Below are 27,844 nucleotides of genomic sequence, written 5' to 3' on the forward strand. Positions count from 1 at the left end.
GCAGGTCAGAAAAATGAGAGCAAAGGAAAAAAACATTTTCTTAAAAAAAAAAAAAGGATTTCTTGTAGCATGGGTCTCTAAGGATTGCATGCTTAATTATTTTTCCTGGTTCTATTCTACCTACTAACTGGAATGGGAGGTAGCACTCATGGGTTATTTATTCCCCCTTTTTTCCCCTCAACCCCTAACCCCAGGTCCTCATACACCTACCAGGTGATTCCAAGATGGCAGCAGCTGAGAATGGCTATTAGTATGGATGAGAACACCAGAAGGAAACTTGGTGATCTCACTCAATATAGAGAAACCCTCCCTATGCCTTGAGAATTTCCTGAATAAATAAACAGAGATGGAATTAACATCCTTGGCTGGAATCTTGATCCCTTGGGCCTTCTAGACTGTGTCAACCTTGGGAGGGAATGCCTACAAGTTATCATTCTTGCTTACAAAGAGTGGAAATTGAAGCAAAGGGAGTACCAAGGATAGGGGGCAGTGCTTTTCCAGGATCATCCATCAGATTATGTTCAACAATTAACTCCTTAGGCCTTTAAATTACATCCCACCCCTCCCCCATTTCCTTTATGCATCAAGGAAATCACTTCTCTATAATCAGTCACTCACCATTGGAGGCAGTAAAGTCAATGGCAACCGTGAAATTGATCTGAGTCCTAGAAGTAGAAGAGTAAGAACAATTATTACTGAGAAGGTGTACAGGAGATCAGCTGGTACTTCCACATATAGGTTGTGATATCTAGGGCAAGTCACTTTATATACCTGGGCTTTTCCTCATCTGAAAACAGGGGGACAATAGCCCCCTGTCCGGTATATATCAAAAGGTGTTTTGTGATAACTGGATGTAGGATACCTTGGTAAAACAAAGAACTAAGTAGCTAGGTGACACAGTGGATAGAGTGCCTAAAATCAGGAAGACTCTACTTCCTGAGTTCAAATCTGGCCTCAGATACTTTCTAGCTATGTGACCCTGGACAAGTCACTTAACCCCATTTGCCTCAGTTTCCTCGTCTCTCAAATGAGCTGGAGAAGGAGATGGCGAACCACTCCAATATCTTTGCCAAGACAACTCCAAATGGGGTCATGAAGATTCTGAAAAGACCGTACAACAATATCTAGCTATGGAATCTCTTTGTAAAACAAAACAAAACATGTATATTGTCATCTTTTCCCAGGACCTCCAGAGAGAAACAGGAAGCTGGACAATTGCCCTCAGTTATGAGTCTGGGGACCTCTAACTTCAAGTGACAGATGTGGAGGGGGATAAGCTAGAGAAAGGTGAAGAGTCTGTTTGAATCACAGGCAAAGTTTGATATCAATCGTTTATACCACAGGGTGAATTTGAGTCACCATATCAGATCTTTATCTATGTATCAGAGTAGCCCCAAGATATATGGATCTACTCTCTCATTGTGAAATCAAAGTCTCTGCCCTTAGGCATAAGGACATTTTTGAGGCAGGAAAACTCTTTTCTATCCTTCAGAAATATGTCAGAAATGATGTTCCAATGGAGCCTCAGATAATTTTTCAAGATGAATTAAAAACAAAGGTGAAGGAGACCACATCTTCTCTTTTTCTACTCATGTTTCTGACTGGCTGACCCAATCACTCCTGAGTACCTGGATTGATTGCCAAGCCAGCTTAGGGTATACTGTAATGGTGGGGGAGCCCCTGATCTCTTCCTTTCCCTCTTCTCCCCAAATTCAACACAAAATCTTTGTAATCTGAGTATGGCAAGTGTCTGTTGAGGCTCTCAAAGTAAAAGTTATAATAATAATGAGAAAAAGACCTGTGGTTTTAACCTCTCCAAGCCTCAGTTTTTTCAACTGTAAAGTGAAAGGGTTGGACTACATTGGCCCGCAAAGGTCTCTTACAGTGCCGGAGCCAGCTCACGCTAGCTCTCTTCAGAAATAAAGGTTAAATTTTCACTGAGAGCATTTACACCTGGGAAATAAGTAAACCCCACAAATTATGGCTTGATTTATTGCTTTGTTGAGCAATGAGGAAAATATTAATGATGCAGATTAAACTTAAGAGTGTGTCATGCATTTTTTGTTTGGAGAGCCTGTTGTTAAATATTTACCTGCGCATCGAATTTTAACTTAGGTCCTCCTGGCTCCAGACCTGGTTCTCTATCCACTGTGCAGTCCAGCTAACCCTATCTGAGTAACTGTGAGCAAGTCCTGTAACTCTGATAATGGCATCAAGGTATACTGGAAAGAACTGCATTGGGAACCAAGATCGGGGTCCCTTCCTAAGGTCTGTCTCCAATCCCTGCTCCTTACTAACTGTGTAAATAGGATAATATGGTAGGTGACAGATTTAGAGCTAAAAAAGACCTTGGCCAAAGGTCATCTAGTCCAACACTCGAATTTTACAGAGGAGGAAGCTGATGCCCAAAGAAATTAATTGATTTCCCCAAGGTCACACAGGTAACAAAATAACTGAGATGGAATTCAAATCCAGGTCTTCTTCAAAACCATCCCTCTATCCAGTTCATCATGTTAGATAGTCAGTTTCTTTCCTAGGACTCTGTTTCCCCATGTGTAAAATATGAATTTTGAACGAGATGACTTCTTCGTTTCGCTCTACCTCTGAATTTTATGATTCTATAAAGTACAGATGGGGATCCTGATGGGACATAGAGACCTAGCTGTGGAAGCTTATCTGCCATGTCAGAGGCAGCATGGTATAGTGGAATAAGGATTGGACTTAGAGACAATATAACTTTGGGCTCAAATCACACTTTCTGACCCTCAATCTATCATCTCTGCACCTCAGTTTCCTTATCTGTAAAAATTAGGGGACTGGATTTGATGACTTTTAGGGTCCTCCCCACCTCTATATTTCTATGATGTGTAATGCCTCCTGTGGGTGAGGAGCAAAGCCCTGATACTGGGTTGGCATTTCCTCTTTACCTAGAGAAAACAACCTGCCAACACCCTGGCTCCCAAAGGTGCAGTCCATCAGAATGGCCAGCTGGTATGATAGGAGGATGATGAGACCCAGGGGAAATAATCATGATGGAAACTCAAGGAAGGAAAGCCCAAAGAAATACTCCCCTCTTACCCCATGCCTGGGCAGGCCCTTCATGAGGGACTTGGCAAACAGGCTCTCAGAGCTGGAGAGGACCTTAGAGACCATCTGGTTCAACTTTTTCATTCTACAGTGGAAAACACTGACACCTGTGCCCTTCCACAGTGCCAGGGGCAGCAGCTTTGGCCAGCTGGGCCTTGTTTTACTGAAGACTTTGACTGTTGAACTCTGGTAAGAACAGCTGGTTTGGAGACAAAAGTCTTGGGTTTGAATCCTGAGTCTATTACCAGCTGTGTGACCTCAGACACATCACTTCCCTTCTGGGCTTCAGCCTCCATGAGCAAAACGAGTGGGCTTTGGACCAGATGACCTCAAAGGTCCTTCCAGCTCTAACATTCTCTGTTTCTAAGAAACTTGATTTCAGACTGCATGGGAATGGTGGAGAGAAAGCTGACTATGTAGCCAGAAGACCTGGGTTTGAATTCTGAGACTTCAATTTAGTAGCTATCCAACTTCAGGACACTCAGGTAACCTCCTAGAGACTCAGTTCATCATCTGTAAAATTAAGGGGTTGGACTAGGGGACCCCCTGACATTCTTTCTGGCACCAGATCTGAGATCTTAAGCCCTCTCACTTTTAATTTTTCCCTCAGGACAGTCTCATGGGGGTGAGGAAGACAGGTAGGATTATGAAACCATTTTGATGAGGGACTGTTATTAGCAGGTATATTTTGATGCAGGCAAAAAGGAAGCAAAAGGTCTAGAGCACTGGTGTTTGCTACCCTGGGAGGGCAATTTCAGAGAAGGGACCAGAAATGTGTATCTTGGGCAGAATGAGGACATTATATGCCCAGCTAAAGGGACCAAAGGAACCTAGATGTAGAAGGAAGCTTGGAAACTAACTAGAACTTGGAAGGTCAGAGGCCATCCGGTTCTACTCCCCCATTTTACAGATGAGGAAACTGAGGCCAAAGGAAATTATGAGTTCAACAATTCTTTCCCTGGATGGATGAATGAATGAACACTGGCAGGGACCAGCTCTGACTGTAGTGATGAGTTTGACCCAAATGCCTCCCACCTCCCACCTGGGCAGGCACTCAAGCTAGGAGGATGAGGGGTCCAGGAGATGGGGACTCTGAGCCAGACTCTGTCCTTTCCCTGTGCTCCAAAGCATGCAGGCAGCCTTGCCACTGCGATGACCCAACAGCTTTGGACTGGCGGGGAGCTGCCTCCAACTACCTCGTAGTCCTTTCCCCTAGTGATCTGTTTCTTGCCCTGCCCTGGGGCACAGGGGAAGCTTCTCCCTAAGGCAATTTCGCCTCTATATCACGAATACCTCACAGGCTCCTGGTTGCTGGTGCCTTTTCTTGTCTTTCTTTCCCTTGATTCCCAAGTATCTGCTTTTCCGGGGCTGTTTTGCTTTGTCTTGGTTTTTGTTTTTCATCTGAACCTGTGATTTTTCCCAAATGGGGAACTCCTGGTATGGAAACATCCTTCACTGATGCAGATCAGCAACTCATCTGTAACATCATCTTAGAGGAGGAGTGCTTAACCTTTTTTGTATCATGGCCCCCTCTGGCTGTCATCACCAGACAACCAATAGACTCCATTTTCTTATCTATAAAATTAGGAATTTGGACTAGACGGACTCTGAAGGCCCCCTCCAGTTCTAGAGATCCTCCAAGCTTCCCTCTAGATCCATGTTTCTATGATCCCTTTATCTGGGCACTCAATGCCCTTATTCTTCCTTTGATCTCTGGTACAGTCTACGAAACCTTTCCCAGAATAATGTTTTTAAATAACTGAGTTGCTGCTCATTCCTGTCTGACTCTTTGTGACCCCATTCAATGTTTTCTTGGCAGAGATGCTGGAGTGGTTTGCCATTTCCCTCTCCAGTTCATTTTACAGATGAAGAAACTGAGGCAAAGGGGATTAAATGACTTGGCCAGGGTCACACAGTTAGTAAGTGCCTGAGGTCAGATTTGGACTCAGATCATCCTGACTCCATTTCCTGGTGTCATTTAGCTGCCTTTAGATAATTGAAGGAAATGCTAAATTTCAGTTAGAGGTTAATTTTTGAAGGCTAACAATTTGAAGACGTAATTTTTTTCTACCATTCAAGCACACAGACACCTCTGAAATCTCTCCATGGGCCCCCACCCAGGATATGAATTCTTGTCTGGATTGTTGCTTGGCCCACTGAAAAGTTAGGTGACTTGCCCCGGGGTCATCTAAGCAGAGTGCTTCAAAAGTTGGACTTGAACCCCAAAGCTACCTACCTCCAAGGGTGGCTTTCTATCCGATACCTTATGATGCCTCTGTCTAGGCTTCCTCAGTTCCTCTCCTGTCCTGTATTCATGATGCCCTGTTTCTCTCTGCGCTCCAGTAACCACAGACTCCTTCATTCCTATCTTATCTGTCTTGCTTCCTGACCCCTTTCTTCTCCTTGACCCCTACTGTTTGTGTCTTCCTTAATTTCTAGCTTATCTGTTTAGATTCCTGATCCCCAGCTTTTCCTCCATCCTCCAGCAATTTCATGTACCCTAACGCCTGACTGCCTACCCAATCCTCTGATGACCTGTTGACCTATGGAGAATACTTGTGCTCTCTCCTTCAGCTCTGGTGTTCTCAGATCCTTCCCACCTCCCCAGCATAAAGACCCTCATTTGCCTTGGCCTCTGGTATCTATGCACCCTGTGACCGCTGCCTCCTGCCTGGTGACCATCCCAACCTTGGGGTCTGCAGCTCTTTGTGGCTCCCATGCTGGGAGGCCAACCCTGCTTTCTCACGGGCCAATAACTCAGGAACCCAGTGTTTGGTGGAACCCTCTGTAGAGTGGGCTAAGAGGCTTAGGTACTTGTTTAAGTTGTCGTTCAGTCATTTTTCATGACCCCATTTGGGGTTTTCTTGGCAAAGATACTGGAGTGGTTTGCCTTTTCCTTCTCCAACTAATTTTACAGATGAGGAAACTGAGGCAAACAGGGTTAAGTAACTTGTCTAAGGTCACACAGATAATTAGAGTCTGAGGCCAGATTTGAACTCAGGAAGATGAGTCTGACTCCATGCTCAGCATCCTATGCACTATGACACTACATACCTACCCACTGGTCATGCTTGACTTGTGTCGGACTCGTTGTCGCTACACCATTTGGGGTTTCCTTGGCAAAGATATTGAAGTGCTTTGTTATTTCCTTCTCCATTTCATTTTGGAAATGAACCAGTAGATGAGGAACTTAAGGCTAACAGAATTAAGTAACTTGGTCAGGGTCACACAGCTAAGTGTCTGAGGGCAGATTTGGACTCAGGAACAGCTTGGCACTCTATCTACTGGGACTTGAGTCCACACCTTCAAACAGAGACCAGAACACCTAGGGAGCTTCCTCTCTGAGCCTTGCATCTGGTGCCTTGGACCACAAGGCCAGCCAACATTTATTTTAAGTACAGGTCCTCCTCAAATCCCAAACATTTGAGGATATCCTTTAAAATCAGTCAGACCAGTGATTCAAGGTACCACCTTGGCCCAGAGTGACCTAGGCCCAAATGCACATGGGGGATACCTGGAACTCTGCATTTGGGAACTCATACAACTTTTAAGTCCAACATGTAAGGAGCCCTTCTCTCACCCTCCTTTGATATAATCCAAGAATGTGCATTCCGACTCCACTGCGAAGGACAGTAGCGTTACCTCAGGGGAAAAAAAGAAGAGCATCCATTAGCATGATGGGTATGACCATGGAGCAGGGTTAGATTTGAGGACTGGATGGTTAGGTTCCCCCACCCAATCAAAAAACTTTTATTCAGCACCTACTACATGTCAGACATTGGGTTAGAAGCTGGGAACATGCATACATAAATGAAACATGTCTGCCCTTAAGAAAATTTATTTTTTAATGAGGGGAGATAACACATCCAGGTCTCCCCTTACTTTTCTGTTCAATCCAATTTAATTGAAAACACATCGATTAGGCCCTCCTGAATGCAAAGTCCTTGGGGAGGTTCAAAACTTGAGGCTTACAGCTTAGAAAATGGTGAAACATATTGCAGATTGGTACAAAGCACGATAATGCACGATTGGGTATATTAAAGAGACAGATGAATGAGATGGGAGGGAGAGGTAATTACAAACAGAAGAGGGAAGGGAGCATAGGCAGCATTTGAACTGGGCTCCTTAAAAGAGGTACAAGAATTCAACAGACAAAGAGGAAGAGGGAAAACATTCTTAGAATGCTGTGGGAGGCAACCCCCAGGCTGTGTAGATCAGGATTTCACCAAATTCCCCCCACTCTGGCGGGAGTATTGGCCTTTTAAATCTCCACCTCAAGGTCAAGAAGTTTGTTTTGCTTTTACAACTATCTCCTCACCCCCAAACCCTCTATCTCAAATACCCATCTCTATTTCCTCTTGCAAGTAGCCTTCTTCATTTCTATCTTTGCTGCTTGTAATGTTCAATTGTTTCAGTCATGTCTGACTCTTCGTAACTCCATTTGGGGTTTTCTTGGCAAAGATACTGGAGCAGGTTGTCATTTCCTTTTCTAGCTCATTTTACAAATAAAGAAACTGAGGCAAACAAGGTTAAGTGACTTGCCCAGAGTCATATAAGTACTAAGTGCCTGAGGCCAGATTTGAACTCAGAAAGATGAGCCTTCTTGCCTCCAAGCCTGGAGCACTATCCACAGCACCACCTGAGTTGCCCTTTGCTAATTGTTTGGGGGTATAAATTGTCCCAGTCCAAAATATATTGGTATCAATTTATTCCAGGAGTCCCTGGAAAATACTGCCCTATAGAATTGGAAAGTGAAGGGATGCCTGTCATCTGGGGAACAGCCAAACAAGGTATGGTAAATGAATGTGATGGAACGCAAATTACTGTGCTGTAAGAAATGATGACTGTAAAAAGGGATATTTTCAGAGAAACCTAAAAAGACTTCTATGAACTGATGCAGAGTGAAATGAACAGAACCAGGAGAATAGTTTATTGAATAACAATAATATTGTAATGATAAACAACTATGAAAAACTTAAGAACTCTGATCATCTCTGATTATCACAATGAACAATCATGATTCCACAGGACTCATGATGAAATAGACTACCCACCTCCATTGAGAAATACTTTTTTTTTTATGCAATCAATGTGGGATTTGTTTTGCTTGACTATACATGTTTGTAAAAGGAGTTTTGTTTTGTTTTGTTTCTTTCTCACAGATGGGAGTGGGGCAGAGAGAAGAAAGAAGGGAGGAGTATGGGAAGGAGAAAAAAAAGTCAAGAAATTTTTTATAGAGAAAGTACCACCTTACATCAGCCAATTGATCCCTAAACCTGGGTTTCTGTGTCTGACAGGAACCAGTGGGGATAGGGTAGAGGAGAATGTGGGTAATCTCCCCCTCACTAAGTAGGATGGACCCCTCCCATGGCTTCCCTTTATAAACCCACCATAAATGTCCAAGCAGAAATTTATGCCTTAAGAGATAGAGACTGGACCTGAGATTTCAGTGATATGAGAAACTCCCAGGTGAGGAACTTCCTCCTACTAAAGCAGGCTGGCCCCTTTTAATCTTAAAAAAACACCTAGAGCACTGTTAAATGACTTTCTCAGAACTAGTTTGTGTCAAAGGCAGGAACTGAACCCAGGTCTTCCTGGCTCTGAGGCTACTATACTGCACTGCCTCCTGTGTCTTACACCTACTGATATTCTCAGCCTACTCCACATTTCAGAGGAAGGGGTTCTCTCTATCTCCCACTGACTTGTGAACTCATCCTAAATTTACCTCTTTTCAGTTTCTGGAGGTAGCCCCACCAGCATCTCATCCCAGAATCTGGTAACCAAGGGCCTGTTACTGTCCTCCATTAGAGCCTTCATCTTTCAGGCTCCTCTCCTTTGCAATCCCTGTTCTCCCAAACTGAAGAGTCCTAGCCTTTCAGTCTGTCTTCATACCATCCAGTGGGAGGGTGGGGAATAGGTAAGAAAACAAAACTCTTCTCTTCAAGAACTCTGCTGAAGGAAGCCCTTGCCCCAGAACCTAAGAAATCCATACGCATTCTCATTCAGCAAGCATCTACTCAATGTAAGACTCAGAGTCCACAAGTTCAGGATTTATGACACCAAGGGCAGGTGCCAGTCAGCAATTTATCTTTGCCCTACATAGCATGAAAGGGCTGGCCAAGTAACTAAATGAATGTAAGGGTATGGAGAGACCTTCGATCTACTTAAAGGAACCAGCTCTTTCCAAAGCATTCTACTCTTCAGGGGATATCCTTCTCTGCTCATAGGGTAGATTCGGCAGAACCTTCATTTGTACATCACTGGTGAATAAATTACATTCAAGTAATCCCTGAAGTAACAGGGTTCCTTCTCTATAGACACACCTGGACATATCAAAGAAACCCAGAACCACAGAGACCTGAGAGGTGTAATCAAACGGCACCCTCCATCCATGGAATATGAGGCAAAGAAAGGAGCTGAGAAATATGTGGTGTGCAACCGGTACCTGAGCAAGAATTTCTTCTACAATCTTTAATAAGAGCCCACACCCGTCAGCGTCTGCTTGTAGATGTCCAGTCAGAAACAACCTACTGGGAGCTAGTTGGGGGTAGAGAATGGAGCACTTGCCCTGGAATCAGGAAGACCTGAGTTCATAATCCTGCCTCAATCACTTATAATATGACCCTGGGCAAGTCACTTAATGGCTGACTGCCTTGGCTTCCTCATCTGTAAAGTTAAGGCGATAATAGCACCTACCTCCCAAGGTTGTTGCCTGGATCAAATGAGATAATATTTTTTAAACACTTTGCAGACCTTTAAAGTGCTATATAAAGGTAAGCTGATATCACAACTCTCCCAGGGCAGCCTGTTTCACATTAGGACAGCTCTAAAAGGAACTTTTTTCTTACACTGATCCTAAATCTGCCTTTCTGAAATGGAAATGCTCTCAAGTGGCCATGTAGGCGCTGCATAAGGGATCTGGGAATGTGCAGCCTAAAAAAAGAGGAGATTCGTGGGAGACATCATAGAAGTACTCAAATATTGGAAGGTCTATGGCCCGGAAGAAGAAATAGACTTGGCCTCAGAAGGGTCACAGGATTTTAGATACAGAGCTGGACAGCTTCTGAAAGGCCATCTGAAACAACCCCTCAGTTTACAGATGGAGAAACTGAGGTCCAGGAGAATACTGTTATTATCATTATTATTAACTAGCTTTTATATAAAGTTCACAAAGCACTTTACAGATTATATCTACGTACATTTGTTACAAGAGTTGTGCTTTTCTTTTTCTTTTTCGAATGGAGTGGAGAGAGGAGGGAGAGAAAATTAATTTTAGTTAACTGGAAAAAATTTTAATTTAATTTTTTAAAAAAACAAGGAGTGGGCTGCCCTGGGGCAGCAGTGGGTGGGTCTTTACTGGAGGTCTTCAAGAGGAGGCTGGATGATTGTGTCTTGAGTATATAGTTGAGGGAATTCTGATTCTGCCATGGGTTGACCTAGGTGGCTTCAGAGGGTCCTGTGAGCTCTCAAATTCTGTGATTTAGTGAGCCCTTCCAGTGAACTCACTACTTCAGGAGGGAGCAAGCAATAAGGTCGCCTCACTTTAAAAAACAGTCGGGCTCATAGCTAATTAGCCAAGATTACTGAGTTTCCGGGAGGGGACCGGCTGCATGGCTTCACAGAAGACCACCCATGGGGAGGGGGTGTAGTTCCCGGCTGGTTTTGTGAGACTTTCAAGAGCTGCCCTCCTGGCCCCCAGTGGGGATCCCCCGGGGCTCTGGGATTCTCTGCGATCCTCCCCCAGTCCCTTTGATGTGCCTCCATGTGCCCAGCAGGTCTCCTCCTGGGCTGCTCTGTGTCAAACAGATGTAGAGAGCTTAGCTGGATCCCGGACTGCTGAGAAGGCCCCGTGGGAATTTTTCTTGTCCAAATTTCATCCTGAAACAGGTTGCTTGTTGTCTCTGTCATCTCCTAGGAGGTTGCTCCATTGGCACCCCCCTCCGCCCCCACCTTTCTCCTCAGCTCCAGCTCCCACGTTCAGCACACCAGGGCTACTTGGTGCCTGACACACTGTAGGATTCAGAGTGTCTTCCCTCAGCCCCAGAGGGAGAAAGGAGAGGGATGGGCTGGGGGTGGGGAAAGGGAGACTCACTGTGCCGGAGTTCAGGTATTTCTTTTTCTTCATTTTCTTTTTCGGGTTAACCACCTGAAGGAGGGAACAGTTGGAGGGTCAAAGGGGAGGGTGACACTTCCTGCAGTACATGGAGTTTATCTGCTGCCTCTGCCCCCCACCCACGACAAGGTCATGCCCCTGAGGGTAACACAGCTCCAAACACACAGGGAAGAACCCCATCACTCACCTCCTCAACACATACCCTCAGCTCCATTTAGGACTTTCTCCTCTAACTATCATAACACACCATTGGATCATAGATTTAAAGTTGGAAAGGACAATCCCAGCATTTTGCTGATGGAGAGACTGAGGCCCAGAAAGATGAAGTGACCTAGGATCATTGGATCCAAAATCTAAAGCTGCAAGAGATTTAGGGGCCTTCGTAGCTAATTTCTTCCTTTTATAGTTGGAGAAACTGAGGCCCACAGAGGTCAAGTGACTTGCCCAAGGTCACACATGTAATAAGTGACAAAGTTGAGATTCAAGCCTAGATCCTCTAACTTTAATTTTTGTTCCCCTTCCCCTGTGCCTTGTTATTGGAAGCATGTTCATTTCTGCCTCCAAATTTTGGGTTATTTCTTCTACAAAGAATGCCCTTGCTTTCCCCTGTTCCTACCATATGTTGTTCACCTTTCAAGGTTCAGTTCAAAAGCCACCCCATCCATGAAGCCCTCCCTGATTTTCCCAGATCTCTTTGGAACTCCTGCTACATTCACTGTTAATATCACACCCTGAAGATAGCCTGATGAGGTGGCTACAGAACTGGCCTCAGGGTCAAGATCTGAGTTCCAGTCCTTAACCTCAGTGCCCCAGGCAGTTCTCTAAGATTATAAATGACAAAGTACAAACTCATCTTTCTTGGCAGAATAAGTTCCTCACCAACAGCTTCCTGCAGTAAAGATATAACAAGTCCAGTTTTAAAAATCACACAGTACAGTATTTTATTTTCAACTCTGGATAGTATTGTCACCCCTGAACTTCTGGGGGCAAGGGCTGGGTTTTTTTTTTCCCTCTGTTTTAGCTCAGGTCTGGATTATGGCTAGGCAGACTAGATGCCAGGGAGGGGGCACAGGGGATAGGGTACCAGGCTTGAGTCAGGAAGATCAGAGTTAAAATTCGGCTTCAGACACTTACTAGCTGTGTGACTTTGGGCAAGTCCCTTCACCCCATTTGCCTCAGTTTCTTCATCTCTAAAATGAGCTGGAGAAGGAAATGGCAAACCACTTCAGTATCTTTGCCAAGAAAACCCCAAATGGAGCCATGATGAGTCAGACATGACTTAAACCAAGTGAAAAACAATAGCAGGGAATGGACCTGGGATTTCATAAGCATAGGGAATTTTCTGAGGTGGAAATTCCATCTACCAATACAGATCAGGGCTTTTCTGCAAACTCTAGTCTTAGTTTCCTAGAGCACTGAAAGTTTAAGTGACTTGCCCAGAGTCACACAGCAAACGTGTCAGAGGTGAAATTTGAACTTGGGTCTTCCTGACCCCAAAGTAGGCTCCCTATCTACTAAATCAGTCTATACCTCTGAATGAAATAATACCTTATACTTGCATACTGCTTCATACATATAGGATCATAGGATTTAGGAATTAAAGGGGTCTTAGAGATCACAGAATTCTAAATCTAGAACTGAGACTTCAGAGACAATCTAACCCAACCCTTTCATTTTACATTTTATAGGAAACTAGGACCCAAGTAAGTGAAATGACTTACCCAAGGTCACATAGGCAGTAGTAAGAGAGTCCTCTCCAGAACCAATGTATAATCTGGTCTAAACTCCTAAATTTGAACCCATCCTCAAACTCCAGAACCAATGTACAGTCCAGTTTGACCTTCTCATCTGAGCTGAGACCCAGAGAGGTCAAGTGACCTGGCCAAAATTAGCCAGGTATTAAGGAGGAGATGTATGATTTGAACCCGAGGCCCCTCATTCCAAATCAGAGCTATAACCAGAAGTTCTGGCGGCTTGAACAAGTATCACAAAAATACTCTCATTTTTTCAAAATAAACTCCATTAAGAGGGATAGGACAGAGAGTCCCCATCCCATGATAGGGGGACAGAGAGTCTAGACATAGGTCTCCTTGAGCAGAAATACCTCAAAGCTATTACTGGGTAAGCCAACCTAGGGGGAGAGGACAGGGTAGGGTTGAACAATGGAGGAACGTCCATGGGCCGTGGATGGTGGGGCTGGTGTGGGGGGGGAGGATGAGGAAGCACCAATGTATGATAGTTTCTTATTTCACTAATAAAAAGGTGCTAAACATTTATTTCTTAAGCTACTGAATGAATACAAATGCTGTGGGTACCCTGTGAATGTAGACACCCTAGCACAAAGCTCCACTTGCTCTGCCTTAGTTACACTTCTGCTCCAAATCAAGTACTACTCCTTACTTTCCCCACATCTTTTATGCTGACTCTCATTTGATTTTCACAGGTTCTCATAATTTCAAAAGTATGCTTCTATATATTTCGGTTATATATGTATTTAAACATTTTCACTAACTCATCAAGAAAATGTCCACAAATGCTTCATCACATCTCAATGCCTTATAAACATAATAATCTCTCATTTATGGGTTTTTTTCTGTTCCTCTGGTTATTTCCTCATTATAGCCCTGTGGGCTTTCATTCTAGACTCCTACTTTCTTATATGGGAATATTATAGATCAGAATATCGAATGACGCACAGAGTAGTTGAGCATTTTGACCACGGTCACACATCCGTTTTGTGGTAGAGCTGGCTTCCTGAGGTCTAGTTCAAACGCCTCCATTCAACTCAACAAGTCTGGATACTTACTTTGCAAAAGGCCTGAGGGAAGATACAGTGATGACTCAGATACCAGCCTGTCCTCAAAGAGTTTACAATTCGGCAGAAGAAATGGAACTGAACTGAGAATGCTGACCTCGAAATCATCGTCCCTGAGTTTAAAGCTTATTTCTGTCCATTCATCCTGTGTGACCTTGGTCAAGTCACTTAACTCATCTAGGCCTCTGTCTTCTCATCTCAAAATTAGGGGCTAGACTAGATGGACTCTGAAATCCTACCAGCTTTGAATCTGTGATGATAAATTGTACAAGTAGTTATAAAACAGGATGCTGTTGTTAACACATCATTTCAGTCATGTCTAACTCTCCATGACCCCATTTGGAGTTTTCTTGGCAAAGACACTGGAGTGGTTTGCCGTTTCCTTCTCCAGCTCATTTTACAGATGAGGAAACTGAGGCAAACAGGGTGAAGTGACTGACCCAGGGTCACACAGCTAGTAAGTATCTGAGGCCAGATTTGAATTCAGGTCTTCCTGACACTATCTGTCCACTGTCCCACCCAGCTGCCCATCAGATATGTGCCTAGCACATAGTGGTTGCTTAATAAATGCTTAATGATTGAGAGGATCAAGACAGGCTTCCTGTAGGAGGTAGTACCTGAACTAATGGAAGCTGGAGGAAGTCAGGGAGTACACGAGGTAAAGATGAATAGGAAGTGTATTCTTGAACTGGAAAATGGCATGAGCAAAGGCACAGAGAGGCACCATTATCTATGGGGAACAGCAAGTGATGATGTGAATTTCATCACCTATTCTGGTTAAGAACCATGGTGACTGGGGGCAGCTAGTTGGTGCAGCAAACAGAGAGCAAAGGCCCTGGAATCAGGGGGACCTGAGTTCAAATCTGGCCTTTGACACTTGATGCTTAACCAGCTGTGTGACCTTGGACAAGTCACTTAAATCTGATTGCCTTGCCTTCCCCTCTCCAAATAAAGTAAAAAGAACCGTTGACAATAAGTTTTGTTTTGCAGCTAGCCACTTGTCACACATGGGCCAAAGAGGCCTGGAAGGCTGTTGCCTCACAGGCTAGTTTTCCCCTAAAAAACAATGAAACCACCATCAAAATTTAATTGATCCAGGGGGCTTAGGCTTGAACTACTGAGGAAGCTTCCCCATCACCTAAGGTATAAAAGCCCAGTCCAGAAAGGGCTCCTCAAACTTGATGGATTTCCCACTGGCCCAGGAGTCAACACACCCTTCTGATTTATCTCTTGATCTGAGAGAGGATGAGAGGTGCTGTGCTCAAATGAACCAATAATATACTCGAGGAACAGTATTTTGGCAACTGTGCAGAAGCAGGATTTAGGGAGGGGATCACTGCAGCAGTCCAGGTAAGACAGCATGAGGATCTGAGCTAGCACTGGCCAAAAGGGCCTTGGAGGTGCCTTCCCAATCTGGGTCTATTATCCTACGAAGAGGTAAGAGAATGGAGGGCGTGGGAGGGGACAATGTCAAGTGTAGCAGTGGAGGGGCTGGTATTTGTAAGGATTTATCTGCAGAGAGGGAAGCTGATATAGTCACCTACGTGACTGGAGACAGGAGACAGATGGGAGATAGAACACACAGACTCAGTAAGAATTGATAACAGATTGGATACCCCTGAAGATTAAGAATGGAGGCTATCTCCAGGGTACAAACCTGGGTAACTGGAAAAATGGTGGTAGAAACAGGGAGATAAGGAAGAAGAAAAGGTTGAGATGAGTTTTCTTTTAGAAGGAAGGTCACAAGCATTTATGAAGTGCCTACTATATATCAGGCATTGCACTAAGCACTTTACAAATGTCTCATCTGATCCCTGGGAGATGGGGGCTATCATTATAGCCATTTTACAGAGGGGTAAACTAAGGCAGGTAGAAGTGAAATGACTTGTCCAAGGTCATACTGCCATTAAGTGTCAGAAGCAGAATTTGAACTCAGGTTTTCTGTCTTTTTTCCTGCAATATCTAGCTACCTCGATATAGTGATCATAGAATCAGAGGTGGAAAACCTGTGGCCTCTAGACCACATGTGGCTCTCTAGATCCTCAAGTGCAGCCCTTTGACTGAATCCAAACTTCACAATAGTTTACAGTAGGCTGCACTTGAGGACCTACAGGGCCACATGTGGCCTGGAGGCTGCAGGTTCCCCACTCCTGTTAGATGAACCCCTAGGAGCTGATGACATCACAGGTGTAAACACAGAGATGCAGACAAAAGCAGAGATGCAGACAAATAGATAAAGTCAGAGGGAGAGAGACTGAAAGAGAAAAAGACAGAAAAACTGAGACAGAGCAGCTAGATTGAAAGAGGAAAAGGGAAAGAGAGAAGGCTCAAGGGAGAGGCCGAGGGATACCATCAATAGTGGCTAGGGTATGGACAATAACAAAGGAGACTGAGGGGCGTCCGGAGGAGAGTCAGGAGAGAATAGTGTCTTGAAAGCCTAGGAAAAGGAGGTGCTGAATAGTGTCAAATACAGTGGATAGACTAATATTGGCCCCAAAGTCAGGAAGACCTGAGTTCAAACCCTGCCTCAGACACCTACCATCTGTGTGACCCTGATCAAAGTCACATGACCTTTCTCTAAGTCTCAGTTTCTCCATCTGTAAAAAGGAGATAATAGGAGCACCGCAGAGGGTTATTGTGAGAATCAAACAAGATAATATCTATGAAACACTTTGCAAACCTTCAAGTGCTCTATAAAGGCTACCTATCATTATTCAGAGAAGTGAAGGGTAACACCTGAGAAAAAAGTTACTTGGTAATCTTGAAGAGAAAAATTTCATTTGAATGAAGAGATTATAAGCCAGACTGCAAAGGGTTGAGAAACGAGTGGGAGGTGACAGAGAAGGCAGCTTTATCTAGGAGTCTGGCTGTGAACGACAGGATAGCTTGAGGGGATGGCAAGGTCTAGGGAAGAGTTGTTTTTTTTTTAAGGATGAGCATGATCTGGGCATGTTTGTAAGCAGTAGGGAAGGAGTCAAGGGACAAGGAAAGACTGAAAATTAGACCTAAGGGCTGAATAAGAAGGTGTCTCAGATCCCTGCCAGCTCTAAATCTATGAATGGAGGATCCCAGGACTGGAGAGGCAAGCAGGGTCATACAGGGTCATACAGGAGAGAACTTGGGGTTTGCAAGGAGTCATCTGCAGAGGGATAGAGGCTGATCACTAAGTGTAGAGAAAAAAATGAGAAGAGGGGAAAGCAAGGGGAGGATTTTGGGGAAAAGTCTATGCTAAGAAGGTTGGAAGATACATTCATACACACAGAGAATGAATGGTACATGCTAAGTCAATACATTATATAACATGTAAGTTATGAAATTGCTGCGCACAAAGAGACACAAAACAGGTAGATTCACATTCACTGAGAAAGGTAATTTATTTGAGCAAGTTACAGGGGAGATGGTTAATATGGTGAATGACTAACTGGCTGGGTACCTCTGTTAAGCTTCTTCACCTCTATGGACCCCAGTTTTCTCCTCTGTAAAATTAGGGGGTTGACTAGCTCCATCACAACCCCTTCCCACTTTCCCCAGGGAGGAAGGTCTAAAGGACTAGGATACATACAGAGGACCAGCTCCCTCTAGGGGCCTCTGGGATGTAACACAGAGCTCCCACAAACATTCTCTACTCTCCATCTTCTGTCTCTTGGGATGGCATGGAGAATTGCCCAAAGTCAGGCAACTGCTGAGTGTCAGGGCCAGGACTTAAATCCAAACTTTGTCATTCTACAACACTATACATAGCACTGTTATCAGCAGGGAATCGCTGCCCTCCTCCCCCTCCCAGGAGCACAGTGGCTTTCTGAAGACTCCCCAAGGTCTCTATTGGACCTGCACAGAGGGTAACTTTCTGAGAGGTGGGTTGGGGAGAAAAATGGATTTCTCTAGTTTAGGCAGTTTAGTTGAACAAGCTTTATGTCCTAAAGTGAAGTTTTTTGAAAACCCACAATCAAGAGGACTTTTCTTTTCCATTGAGGGATCAAGGCCTCCCATGGGTGTTGGATTCTTGATATTCTGAACTTCCCTCATCATTTGATCCCTGAAAAGACTAAATAAGAGCCCAAAGAGACACTGGTCTCATCTCCCGCTCCCTTCAGAGGCAGAGAACAAAACAAGTAAGCCTCATTTAAGAAATGTAAAAAATTAGGCTGTTGACCTACTTATCCCCTTTGATCCCTACATGTATTTAGTGACCACCTACTATGTGTTCAGACCTGTGCTAGGTCCAGTGAGGAACATGGGGCAAGAAGAAAGTGTGGCCCCTGTCCTCAAGGGGTTTATAGCCTTTTGGAGGAAAGGAGATACACAAAACCACTAAAGGACAACAAAAACCACCCAAGGAGCCCTGGGTTCAAGTCTCACATCTAACATACATATTGGCTGTGTAATCATTTAACCTCTCAGTCATCTAGTCAATTCTCAAAGACGATGAGTTGTAGAAAAGTGGCTGACCTGCCTAATTAAAGAGGGTTTCTTAATTGGGAATAATTTATACCAATGGAATCAGAGGTCTAATGCAAAAGACCCTGCAAAACCCATCACTTAAAGGCGGAAGTCCTTCATCCAAATCTAGGTTCTGACACTTAGTAGCCGTGCAACCTGGGGAAATTGTTTCACCTCTTGGAATCTCAGAGGGTTTATATATGTGTGTGTGTGTGTGTGTATTATATACACACATGTGCATATATACACATACACACAATATATTATGCACATATGTATACATATGTGTATATTATAATGTATGTATATACATATATGTATACGTGTATGTGAGTGTACATATATGTATATAAAAGGCAGCTTGACCTAATCAAGGGTCAGGTAGAACTTAGTTCAAATCCTGACGCTGTGTCACTTAGCATAGCACTTTATAAATTGTGTTTGTTGATTGAGTGACTGACTGAGATATACTAGCTGAGTGACCATGAGAGAGCTAACCTCTTAGGTCAGCCCCAGACAAGTCTCTAAGACTACAGATTATAAGGGAATTTCTTAACCCAGGAGTTCCCTATAAAATCATAGATTGAATCCTTATTCTTCACATATGATAAAGTGAGGTGATTATAGAAGTTAAATATAGAAAGAGTTCAGAAAAGGGTGGGGAAGGTCAGTGGAATTGGAGGAGGGGGCAGAGAGCTCCATGGAGGAAATGGAACTTGATCTGAGCCTCAAATGATGTGTAGGATTTGACTCTACATAGAAGGGGTAGTGCATTAAAGGTGGAAGGGAAGGACATGGGCAAAGGTTCAGAGGTAGGAATTAAACTGATGAGGCAAGAGTAGTCAGAATTATATCTATTTTTATAGAGGAAGAAATCAAGTTCCAAAGAGGAGAAATTATCTGATCAAAGCCACCCAGCTAGTAAGTGACTGTACTAGGAATAGAACTCAGGTCTTCTTGCTCTCCCATCTGGTGCTTCCCCCTACCCACCCCATTCTCATCCCTAGAAAATAAAAATTTCATTATTGTTCAGACCTTTTCAGTCATGTCTGACTCTTTGTGACCCCTTTTGGAGTTTTCTTGGCAAAGATACCATAGTGGTTTGACTTTCCTTCTATAGCTCATTTTACAGATGAGGAACTGAGGCAAATAGGGTTAAGTGACTTGCCTAGGGTCATCTAGCTGCCCCCCAAAAGAAGAGAGAGAAATGAAAAGAGACCCTTTGAAGGCTGGGCTGATGCCCATCTTCAATCACAGCGTGAGCTTTTGGAGCCCCAGACTACAGCTCCCAAGATTCAAGTCTTAACTAAAGGCTATGTGATGGAACACTAATTCATTGTTGGTGGAGTTATGAGCTAATCCAATCATTCTGGAGAGCAATTTGGAACTATGCCCAAAGGGCTACAAAAATGTGCATACCCTTTGACCCAGCAATATCGCTTCTAGGACTGTATCCCAAAGAGATCATAAAAATGGGAAAGGGTCCCACATGTGCAAAAATATTTATAGCAGCTCTCTTTGTGGTGGCCAAGAACTGGAAATCAAGGGGATGCCGATTAATTGGGGAATCACTGAACAAGTTGTGGTATATGAATGTAATGGAATACTATTGTGCTGTAAAAAAAGATGAACAGGAAGACTTCAGAGAGGCCTGGAAGGACTTATACAAACTGATGCTGAATGAAAGGAGCAGAACCAGGAGAACTTTGTACACGGTAACAATTCCAGTGTGCAAGGAATTTTTCCGGCAGACTCAGCCCTTCACAGCAATGCAAGGACCTAAAACACTCCCAATGGACTCTTGAGGCAAAATGCCTTCCACATTCAGAGAAAGAACTATGGAAATGGATCACAGAATGAGGCAGACTGTTTTCTCTTGTATTTTGTTTTGTTTTGGTTTCTCTCATTCATTTTAATTCTCCTTAGCAACATGACTAAGGTGAAAATGTATTAAGTAAATGTAGAACCAATGTAAGATTGCACCCCATCTTGGGGAGGGTGGGGAGGAAATCTAAGATTTATGGGAGTAATTATAGAAAACTGAAAACAAATTAATTTCAAAAAGAAAGAAAGAAACATAAAGCAAACAGCAGGTTTTAGAAGCATGGAGGAGACTCACCTCGTAGATGTTGAATTGACTCTGCCCACGAGCCAGCTCCCGGTAGCTAGTGGTGAACTCCCCAATGAAGTCATGACTGCAAGGGAAAGCAAAACGTCCTGAGGTCCAGTCTGCACTTTCCTCCCTCTACCCCCTTCCTCTCCCTCCTGACTCCAAAATATCTCCCTCAAAAGATATCCCAAATTCCACCATTAGAGCTTTATTCTTTTGGATTAGATTTTGCCCTTCCTCTCTCACTCATCCCTTCTCTCATTCTTGGTTCCAGAGGTCTGTCTTTGCCCTACGGCTTTTCTGGAGAAGGCAGGAAACCATGAGGAAGGCAGCTCTGGCATGAAATGCATGTTTCCTTTGTGAATTAAGAGGAGGCATGATAGGGTAGAAGGAACAGAACTCTGATGTCAGAAGAACAGGACTCCAATCCCATCTGTTATGCTTGCTACCTGGTGACCTTGGGCAAGCTAGTTAATCTGTCCAAGCCTCAGTTTCCTCATCTATAAAATGGAGAGATGGAACTAGATGACTTTCAGCTCTGCAGCTATGTTCCCAGGAAGCTCTGTGGCTCTGAGTCCCCAAGGGAGGGGTGAGAATCAAGGGGGTCACTGACTTCACAGTTTTTCCCTGAGTTCACCCCCTCATTATAGTCCCTGGAATCCTCATAGATCTACCAACATCTTTACAAGAGGAGAATGATTCTTTTTAATGAGTAGAGTTGCCAAGCACAGCCTTCAGTACAATTTGGAGAAATCTGACCTCTAATTCCTGGTCTGAATCCCATGGGCTCCATGAAAAAGAGAACCTCTGAAGGTCACTGCCTCTGTTATCAATCCCTGTAGTGAAGTGAAGTAGCCAAAGCCCAGAACTAGGTGGCAAGCCTGGGTGGCTGGGAGGATGATGGCAGAGTAGAAAATAAAATAAACCACACCAAGTTGGGTTTGATGTGACTTTTACAGGGTCATGTAGGAAACTATCCCCCATCATCCTATTCCCCTACCCCTGTTCCCCATTCTCCATCCCCATGCCCTATTTCCTATTCCCCATCCTCAGTCCCTTCCTTGTCCTTCCCTTATCCTTCATCTCCCCTATTCTGCACTATCCATCACTCTAGCCTCCTCACCCATTTCATATTTCCCATTCTTAGTCTCCTATTATCTTTTCCCCATTTCCTACTCCCCACTTCCCACATGTTATATTCAAGTCCTATCTCCATCACACACTTCCTATTCCTCATCCTTAGTTCCCTATTACCTATGCTTCTCTTACCATTGCCATTCCCCATTAACCCTTTCTTCTTCTTCATACTGTCCTCTTAATCATTTCCCCTTCCTTCATTTTTCATTCCCCATACTGCATCCCTCATCCTCCATTCTAATCCCCATCATCTATTCCTCTGTCATATTGCCCATTCCCATCACCCATTTCCATCCTGTCCTCCTTATCCCTTTCCCATTCCCCAGCCCCTATGTTTTATCATCCCTCTTTCATAGTCCCCATTCTCATCATCCATTTCCAATTCCCCATCCTCAGTCCTCCATTATCCAGTTCCCATCCCCCACCTCTCATTCCCTATCACCCACTACAATTTACCATTCCCAATCATCCATCCATTTTCCATTCCTCATCCTTCACCTCCCTTTCACCATCTTCTATCCCCCACATTTGATCCCCCATCTCCTGTCTCCAATTCTCCTCTCCTCTCATCCTCCATACCACAACCACCCCCAAGTGACACATACACATAGTCAAAAACAGAGCAGCCAGTAGCATTTGCCTTGATCTTACTCTTGAGAATATGCTTTTAATAGTCTTTGCAAAAAGAATATCACTGTCACTCACACCCCCTCCAACCCATCCTTTTTACCTCTGCCAGAATAACCTTCCAAAAAACAGAAAGAAAGAAAGAAAACCAACCCTCCAGCTCCTCCTTTCTACTTGGTGAATAAAGCACAGACCCCTTTGCATAGCACTCCAGGGCCTCCACACTCTTTCCTCCACTCTCTATTTGCAGCCTCCTGACAAATAAATCACTTTACATCTCTGAAAAACCATAGAGTATCTGGAAAAGCACTGAATTTGGAGTTCGAATGGTCTGAAGCCAAAACCTAGCTCTGCCACTTATGATGCCTGTGATCCCTCCCCTCCCACAGCCTCAGTTTCTCCATCTGTAAAATGGGGGTTGTTCTAGAGGATCTTGGGTTATTTGTGATACTCCTTGCACACATACATGCATACCTTTGTCTACATTGTTCCTTATACCTAGAATGCCTGTTGAATTTCTAACCATCCTCTAAAGCCCAACTTAAATATCTTTTTCAAGAAGACTTCCCTGACCACCCCCACTCCCTCTCATCAGTAAAGACTTTAGAAAACACTTTGCTAATACCTCTTAAATCACTTAAGGATAGGGATGGGGGGAAGACCTCTGGTTTCACTCTTATAGGTAATTCCCAGATAAAGGAACTCCTTCTAGTATTTTCTCTGGGATTTAGAAGCTTAAAGAGCTGTCTAAAGCACTGAGAGATTAATTAATTTGCCCAGAGTCACACAGCCAGGCTGTGTCAGAGGAGACCTGAAACCAGGTCTCCCTGGCTCTGGGGCCAGCTCAATCTCTTCTGATGCACTCAACATACATTATTATAAAAGCTCTTTGTGCAGATGTCATATCCCCCAGGGCACAATAAGGTCCGGGAGAGCAAGCCCTGGGCTAGCTATGGTTACATATTTATGGTTCTCATATATTATATAAGTGTGTGTGTGCATGTGTGCGTGTGCTTGTGTGTGTGTGTGTGTGTGTGTGTGTGTGAGAGAGAGAGAGAGAGAGAGAGAGAGAGAGAGAGAGAGAGAGAGAGAGAGAGAGAGAGAGAGAGAGAGAAAGGAAGAGAGAGAGAGAGGAAAGAGAACAGGAGGGAGGAAGGGGGAAAAAGAGAGAGGGAGGGAGGGAGAGAGACATTGAGCCACAGCCAGGCACTGTTCCTTGGAGTTCAGCACAGCAAAGCTCAAGGGAGACCAAATGTCCAGAGCTACAGAAAAGGTTAGAGGGAGGCAGAAGCCCCAGAAAACCAAGAGGAGGTTTGAGATGAAGCAGAAGAGCACTATCTCCTCAATGTCTCCCCCAGCAGACTCAGAACACCTCAAGGCACCCTGGGATTGGCTTTTGCCTTTCTTTGTATCCCTAACATTTATCACAGTGCTTGGCCCATAGTAAGGGCTTAATAAATATGTATTGACTTCTCAAGCAACTACAGAAGAAGGCCTAGAGCAGGGGTGAGGAAACTGTGGCTTTGTGGCCACATATAGCCCTCCAAGTCCTCAAGAGCAGCCCTTTGACTGAATCCAAACTTCATAGAACTCGGAGTCAGTGAAAGGGCCACCCTTGAGGACCTAGAGGGCCACATGTGACCTTGAGGCCACAGGTTCCCCATCCCTGTGCCCTAACCAAGGGACTAAAGCAATAGTAGTGACAGTGTGCATTATACATTTTTATGGAGCATTTTACCCTCTGTGTGATTCCTTGCTGCTGTTCTGTGAAGTACATACTATGTATACTATGGATGAGAAAACTGGGGCCCTGAGAGAGAAAGTGATTTGTCTCACACAACTAGAAAGTGTCTGAGGCTGGGTTTGAACTCAGGAAGATGTCTTCCTGAATCCATTGTGCCATCCAACCACCCCTAAAGAGCACTTTTCCTAAGGTTATACAGCTAGTAAGTATCTGAGGCTGGAACTGAACTCAGGTATTTGTTTGTTGCCTTGAAATCCCTTCATAATAATCTGCATATGTTTTATTAATTTACATACTTGTACATATACATATATATTGTACATACTTGGTATTCACTACGTATGTATTTTGTTCTCCTTCCCCAACCCTAGCAGAATATAAACCCCTTGAGGGCAGGGACTATTTCATTGTGTGTGGGGGGGTTTCTTTGCATTACCAGGGGTTACCACAGTGTCTGGCACACAGTGAGCACTTAATAAATTCTACTGTAATAAATAAATTCTTAATAAATGCAATTGGATTGAATTAAATCCAGATCTCCTGATTCTCAGTCTGGCACACTTTGCACTGAGACTCTAGATTTCTTGGGAATCAAACAAAAAGACCCAGGACCAAGAAAAGACCGAATTTAGGATGCTAGCAAGAGGTATTCCAAGTGGCTAACAGGGACAGTGAGAATTATCTACAAAGCAGAGTTCTGTATCAATCAATCAGTCAATCAATCAACAAGCTTTTGTTAAAGAGCTTACTATGTTCTTGCTATGTTCCTTTCTGAACCTCAGTTTTTTGATCTCCAAAATAGGGATTCAACAACAAACATTCAACATATCATTCCCCAACGGAGAGTCAAAGGATAGAACCAGGCCATTTTCAGATGAAGAAATTAAAGCACCTATAGTCGTATGAAAATTGCTCTAAATCACTATTGGTTAGAGAAATTAAAACAACTCTGAGGTACCACTTCACACCTATGAAATTAGCTAATATGACAGAAGAGGAAAATGATAAATTTTGGAGAAGATGTGGGGAAACTGGAACACTAATACATTGTTGGTGGAGTTGTGAACTAATCCAACCATTCTGGAGAGCAGTTTGGAATTATATCCAAAGGGCTATAAAAATGTGCATTTCTTTTGACCCAGCAATACCATGTCTAAGTCTGTATCACAAAGAGGTCATAAAAAAGGGAATGTGTGTACAAAAATATTTATATTTTTTTGTGGTGGCAAAGAATTGGAAATTGAGAGGATGCCCTTTGATTGGGAAATGGCTGGACAAGTTGTGGTATATGAATGTAATGGAATACTATTGTTCTATAAGAAATGACGAGCAGGCAGATTTCAGAAAAACCTGGAAAAACTTATATGAACTGATGCTGAGTGAAGTGAGCCGAACCAGGAGAACACCATATACACTAACAGCAACATCGTGTGATGATCAACTGTGACACACTTAACTCTTCTCAGCAACACAATGACCTAAGACAATTTCAAAAGACACATGATGAAAAATGCTATTCATATCCAGAGAAAGAACTGTGGAATCTGAATGCAGTCTAAAACATTCCATTTTCACTTGTTTTTTGTTTTTTCTTTCTTGTGGTTTTTCCCTTTTGTTCTGATTTTTCTTTCACAACATGACTAATGTGGAAATATATTTAACATGATTGTACATGTATAACCTATAGAAGATTGCTTATTGCCTTGGGGAGGGGAGAGGGAAAGGAGGGACACAGAAAAATTTGAAATTCAAAATCTTACAAAAATGAAGATTGAAAATTACCTTTACATTTAATTGGAAAAAATAAAATACTATTACATGCAAAAAGACAGAAGAAGAAAAGAAAGAGAAAAAAACAAATATTCAATTCCACAAACATTTCAACATGTTATTCTAGGCTCTGGGGATATTAAGACAAAAAACCCTGATCTTTGGCCTCAGGCAGATTATATATACACAGATAAATTTGGGGGTGGGGGGAGAGACAGACAGAGACAGAAACAGAGACAAAGGCAGAGTGTAGACCCATGATTTTGTCAGTGATCTATCAACATAGATGAGCTGTTATTCCATAACTTATAGTCAGAGTTGCCTGGGAACCCTGAGAGGTTAAGAAACTTGTCCAGAGTTGAATAGCCAATATGTAGGACTTGAGGCAGGACTTGAATTCAGGTCTTCCTGGGTGGCACAAAGATAAGGTTGCCTCTTTGTCATTTGAGGCATTTAGATGGCCCAATGGACAGAGTTGAACCTGGAGTCAACAAGACTTGAGTGCAAATCTGACCTCAGATACTAGCTATAGGATTCGGGGCAAGTCACTTAAGTGCTCTCTGCCTCCATTTCTTCATCTATAAACTGGGAATAATAATAACCCCTACCTCCCAGGGTTATTCTAAAGATTCCTGTTGTTCAGTCATTTTTTAGCTGTTACAGACTCCTCATGACCACTTTTTAGGTTTTTCTTGGCAGAAGTACCAGAGTGGTTGGCCATTTCCTTCTCCAGCTCATTTTACAGATAAGGAAACTGAGGCAAACAGGGTTAAGTGACCTGTCCAAGGTCACATAGCTAGTCAGTGTCTAAGGCCAGATTTGAACTCATGTCTTCCTGACTTCAGGTCCAGCATTCTACCCACTGCACACCTTCCTGCCCTGTTTTAAGGATAAAATGAGATATTTGAAAGTATTTTGCAAACCTTAAATCTCTATACAAATTTTGGCTATCATAATTGTTTTGTTATTGTTAATATCATTATCCCAACTCTCAGGCCTGTCCTCTATGCATTACACCATACTTGCCTCTCATTTGGAGATATGGGTAGATAAATACCTATGCTAACTCATTGCATTGTTATGAGGAAAGTAGCCTATAAACCTCAAAGGTCTCTATAAACATCAGCTATTGCTTAGTAATCATTTGGAAGGCCCCTCCTTGCTCTAAGCCTGTGACCACAATAATCGTATGATCCAGTACCTTTGATTGCCTTTGTAGCCAGAGTTTGCTTCTCTATGACTCTCCTTGGCCATCGTTAGAATCATGATGGCTCCAGAGAGCTGACCTGAATGTGCTCTGCTGATAAGTGAGTTGGTGTGGGGTGCAGTCGGCAAAACTACCTTCTTGCAGCCAAAGCCCCAAGGCCTCGGGTGCTACTGAGGACTCACACTCAGACAATGAGTCCTTGCTAAATGTTGAACCCAATTGATGGTTCATAGGAGCTTGGGACCTTCAATTTAGAGTTGGAAGGGAGGGCAAATACCATCTAACCCTACTTCCTTATTTCACAAGTGAGGGAAGGCCCAGATCAGACAGGGAGAGAGCCACAAAGCTATGACTCACAGCCAGGTTCTCTAACTCCAAATCCATTGCTTTCTTCAATGGGCAATAGTCTAGATGGATAATCAAAGATTCCCAGCTTCGGTCTGCCTCCTTAGTTAGACCCTTGGATGGAATACCAGGAAGTCAGAAAGACTTACCTACAAGAATTCAACTGTGGCCTCAGACACTTACTAGCTGCGTGACCCTGGGCAAATCACTTAACCCTGTTTGCTTCAGTTTCCTCACCTGTAAGATGAACTGGAGAAATAAATGGCAAATCACTCCAGCATCTTTTCCAAGAAAATCCCAAAGTGGGGTCATGAAGAGTCAGACATAGCTGAAATGACTCAAGAACATAAATTTCTTTTTGATCCTTTTAAAATAAATCATTTTTATCTAGCACTTTAGGGCAGCCAAGTAGCACTGTGGAAAGAGAGCTGGGCCAGAAGTCAGGAAAG

At 43.5% G+C, this 27,844-nt stretch overlaps 1 protein-coding gene across 6 annotated transcripts in view; it reads right to left on the bottom strand.

Moving 5' to 3' along the window:
• Positions 1-27,844, bottom strand: part of CPNE5 (copine 5) — a 209,361-nt gene that overhangs the window by 16,106 nt on the left and 165,411 nt on the right. For 5 of the 6 annotated variants that reach the window (XM_072641939.1, XM_072641940.1, XM_072641941.1 and 2 more), the window contains 4 exons: positions 20,575-20,650; positions 11,180-11,233; positions 6,668-6,729; positions 619-665 (listed from right to left, as the gene is read on the bottom strand). In XM_072641939.1, coding sequence (XP_072498040.1) covers positions 619-665; positions 6,668-6,729; positions 11,180-11,233; positions 20,575-20,650 — 239 coding nt within the window. Of the gene's footprint in view, positions 1-618; positions 666-6,667; positions 6,730-11,179; positions 11,234-20,574; positions 20,651-27,844 lie in introns of those variants that run through there. The other variant, XR_011974210.1, reaches the window with a different exon arrangement.

This window comes from Notamacropus eugenii, chromosome 2 (genome assembly GCF_028372415.1).
Source record: "Notamacropus eugenii isolate mMacEug1 chromosome 2, mMacEug1.pri_v2, whole genome shotgun sequence".
NCBI lineage: Eukaryota > Metazoa > Chordata > Mammalia > Diprotodontia > Macropodidae > Notamacropus > Notamacropus eugenii.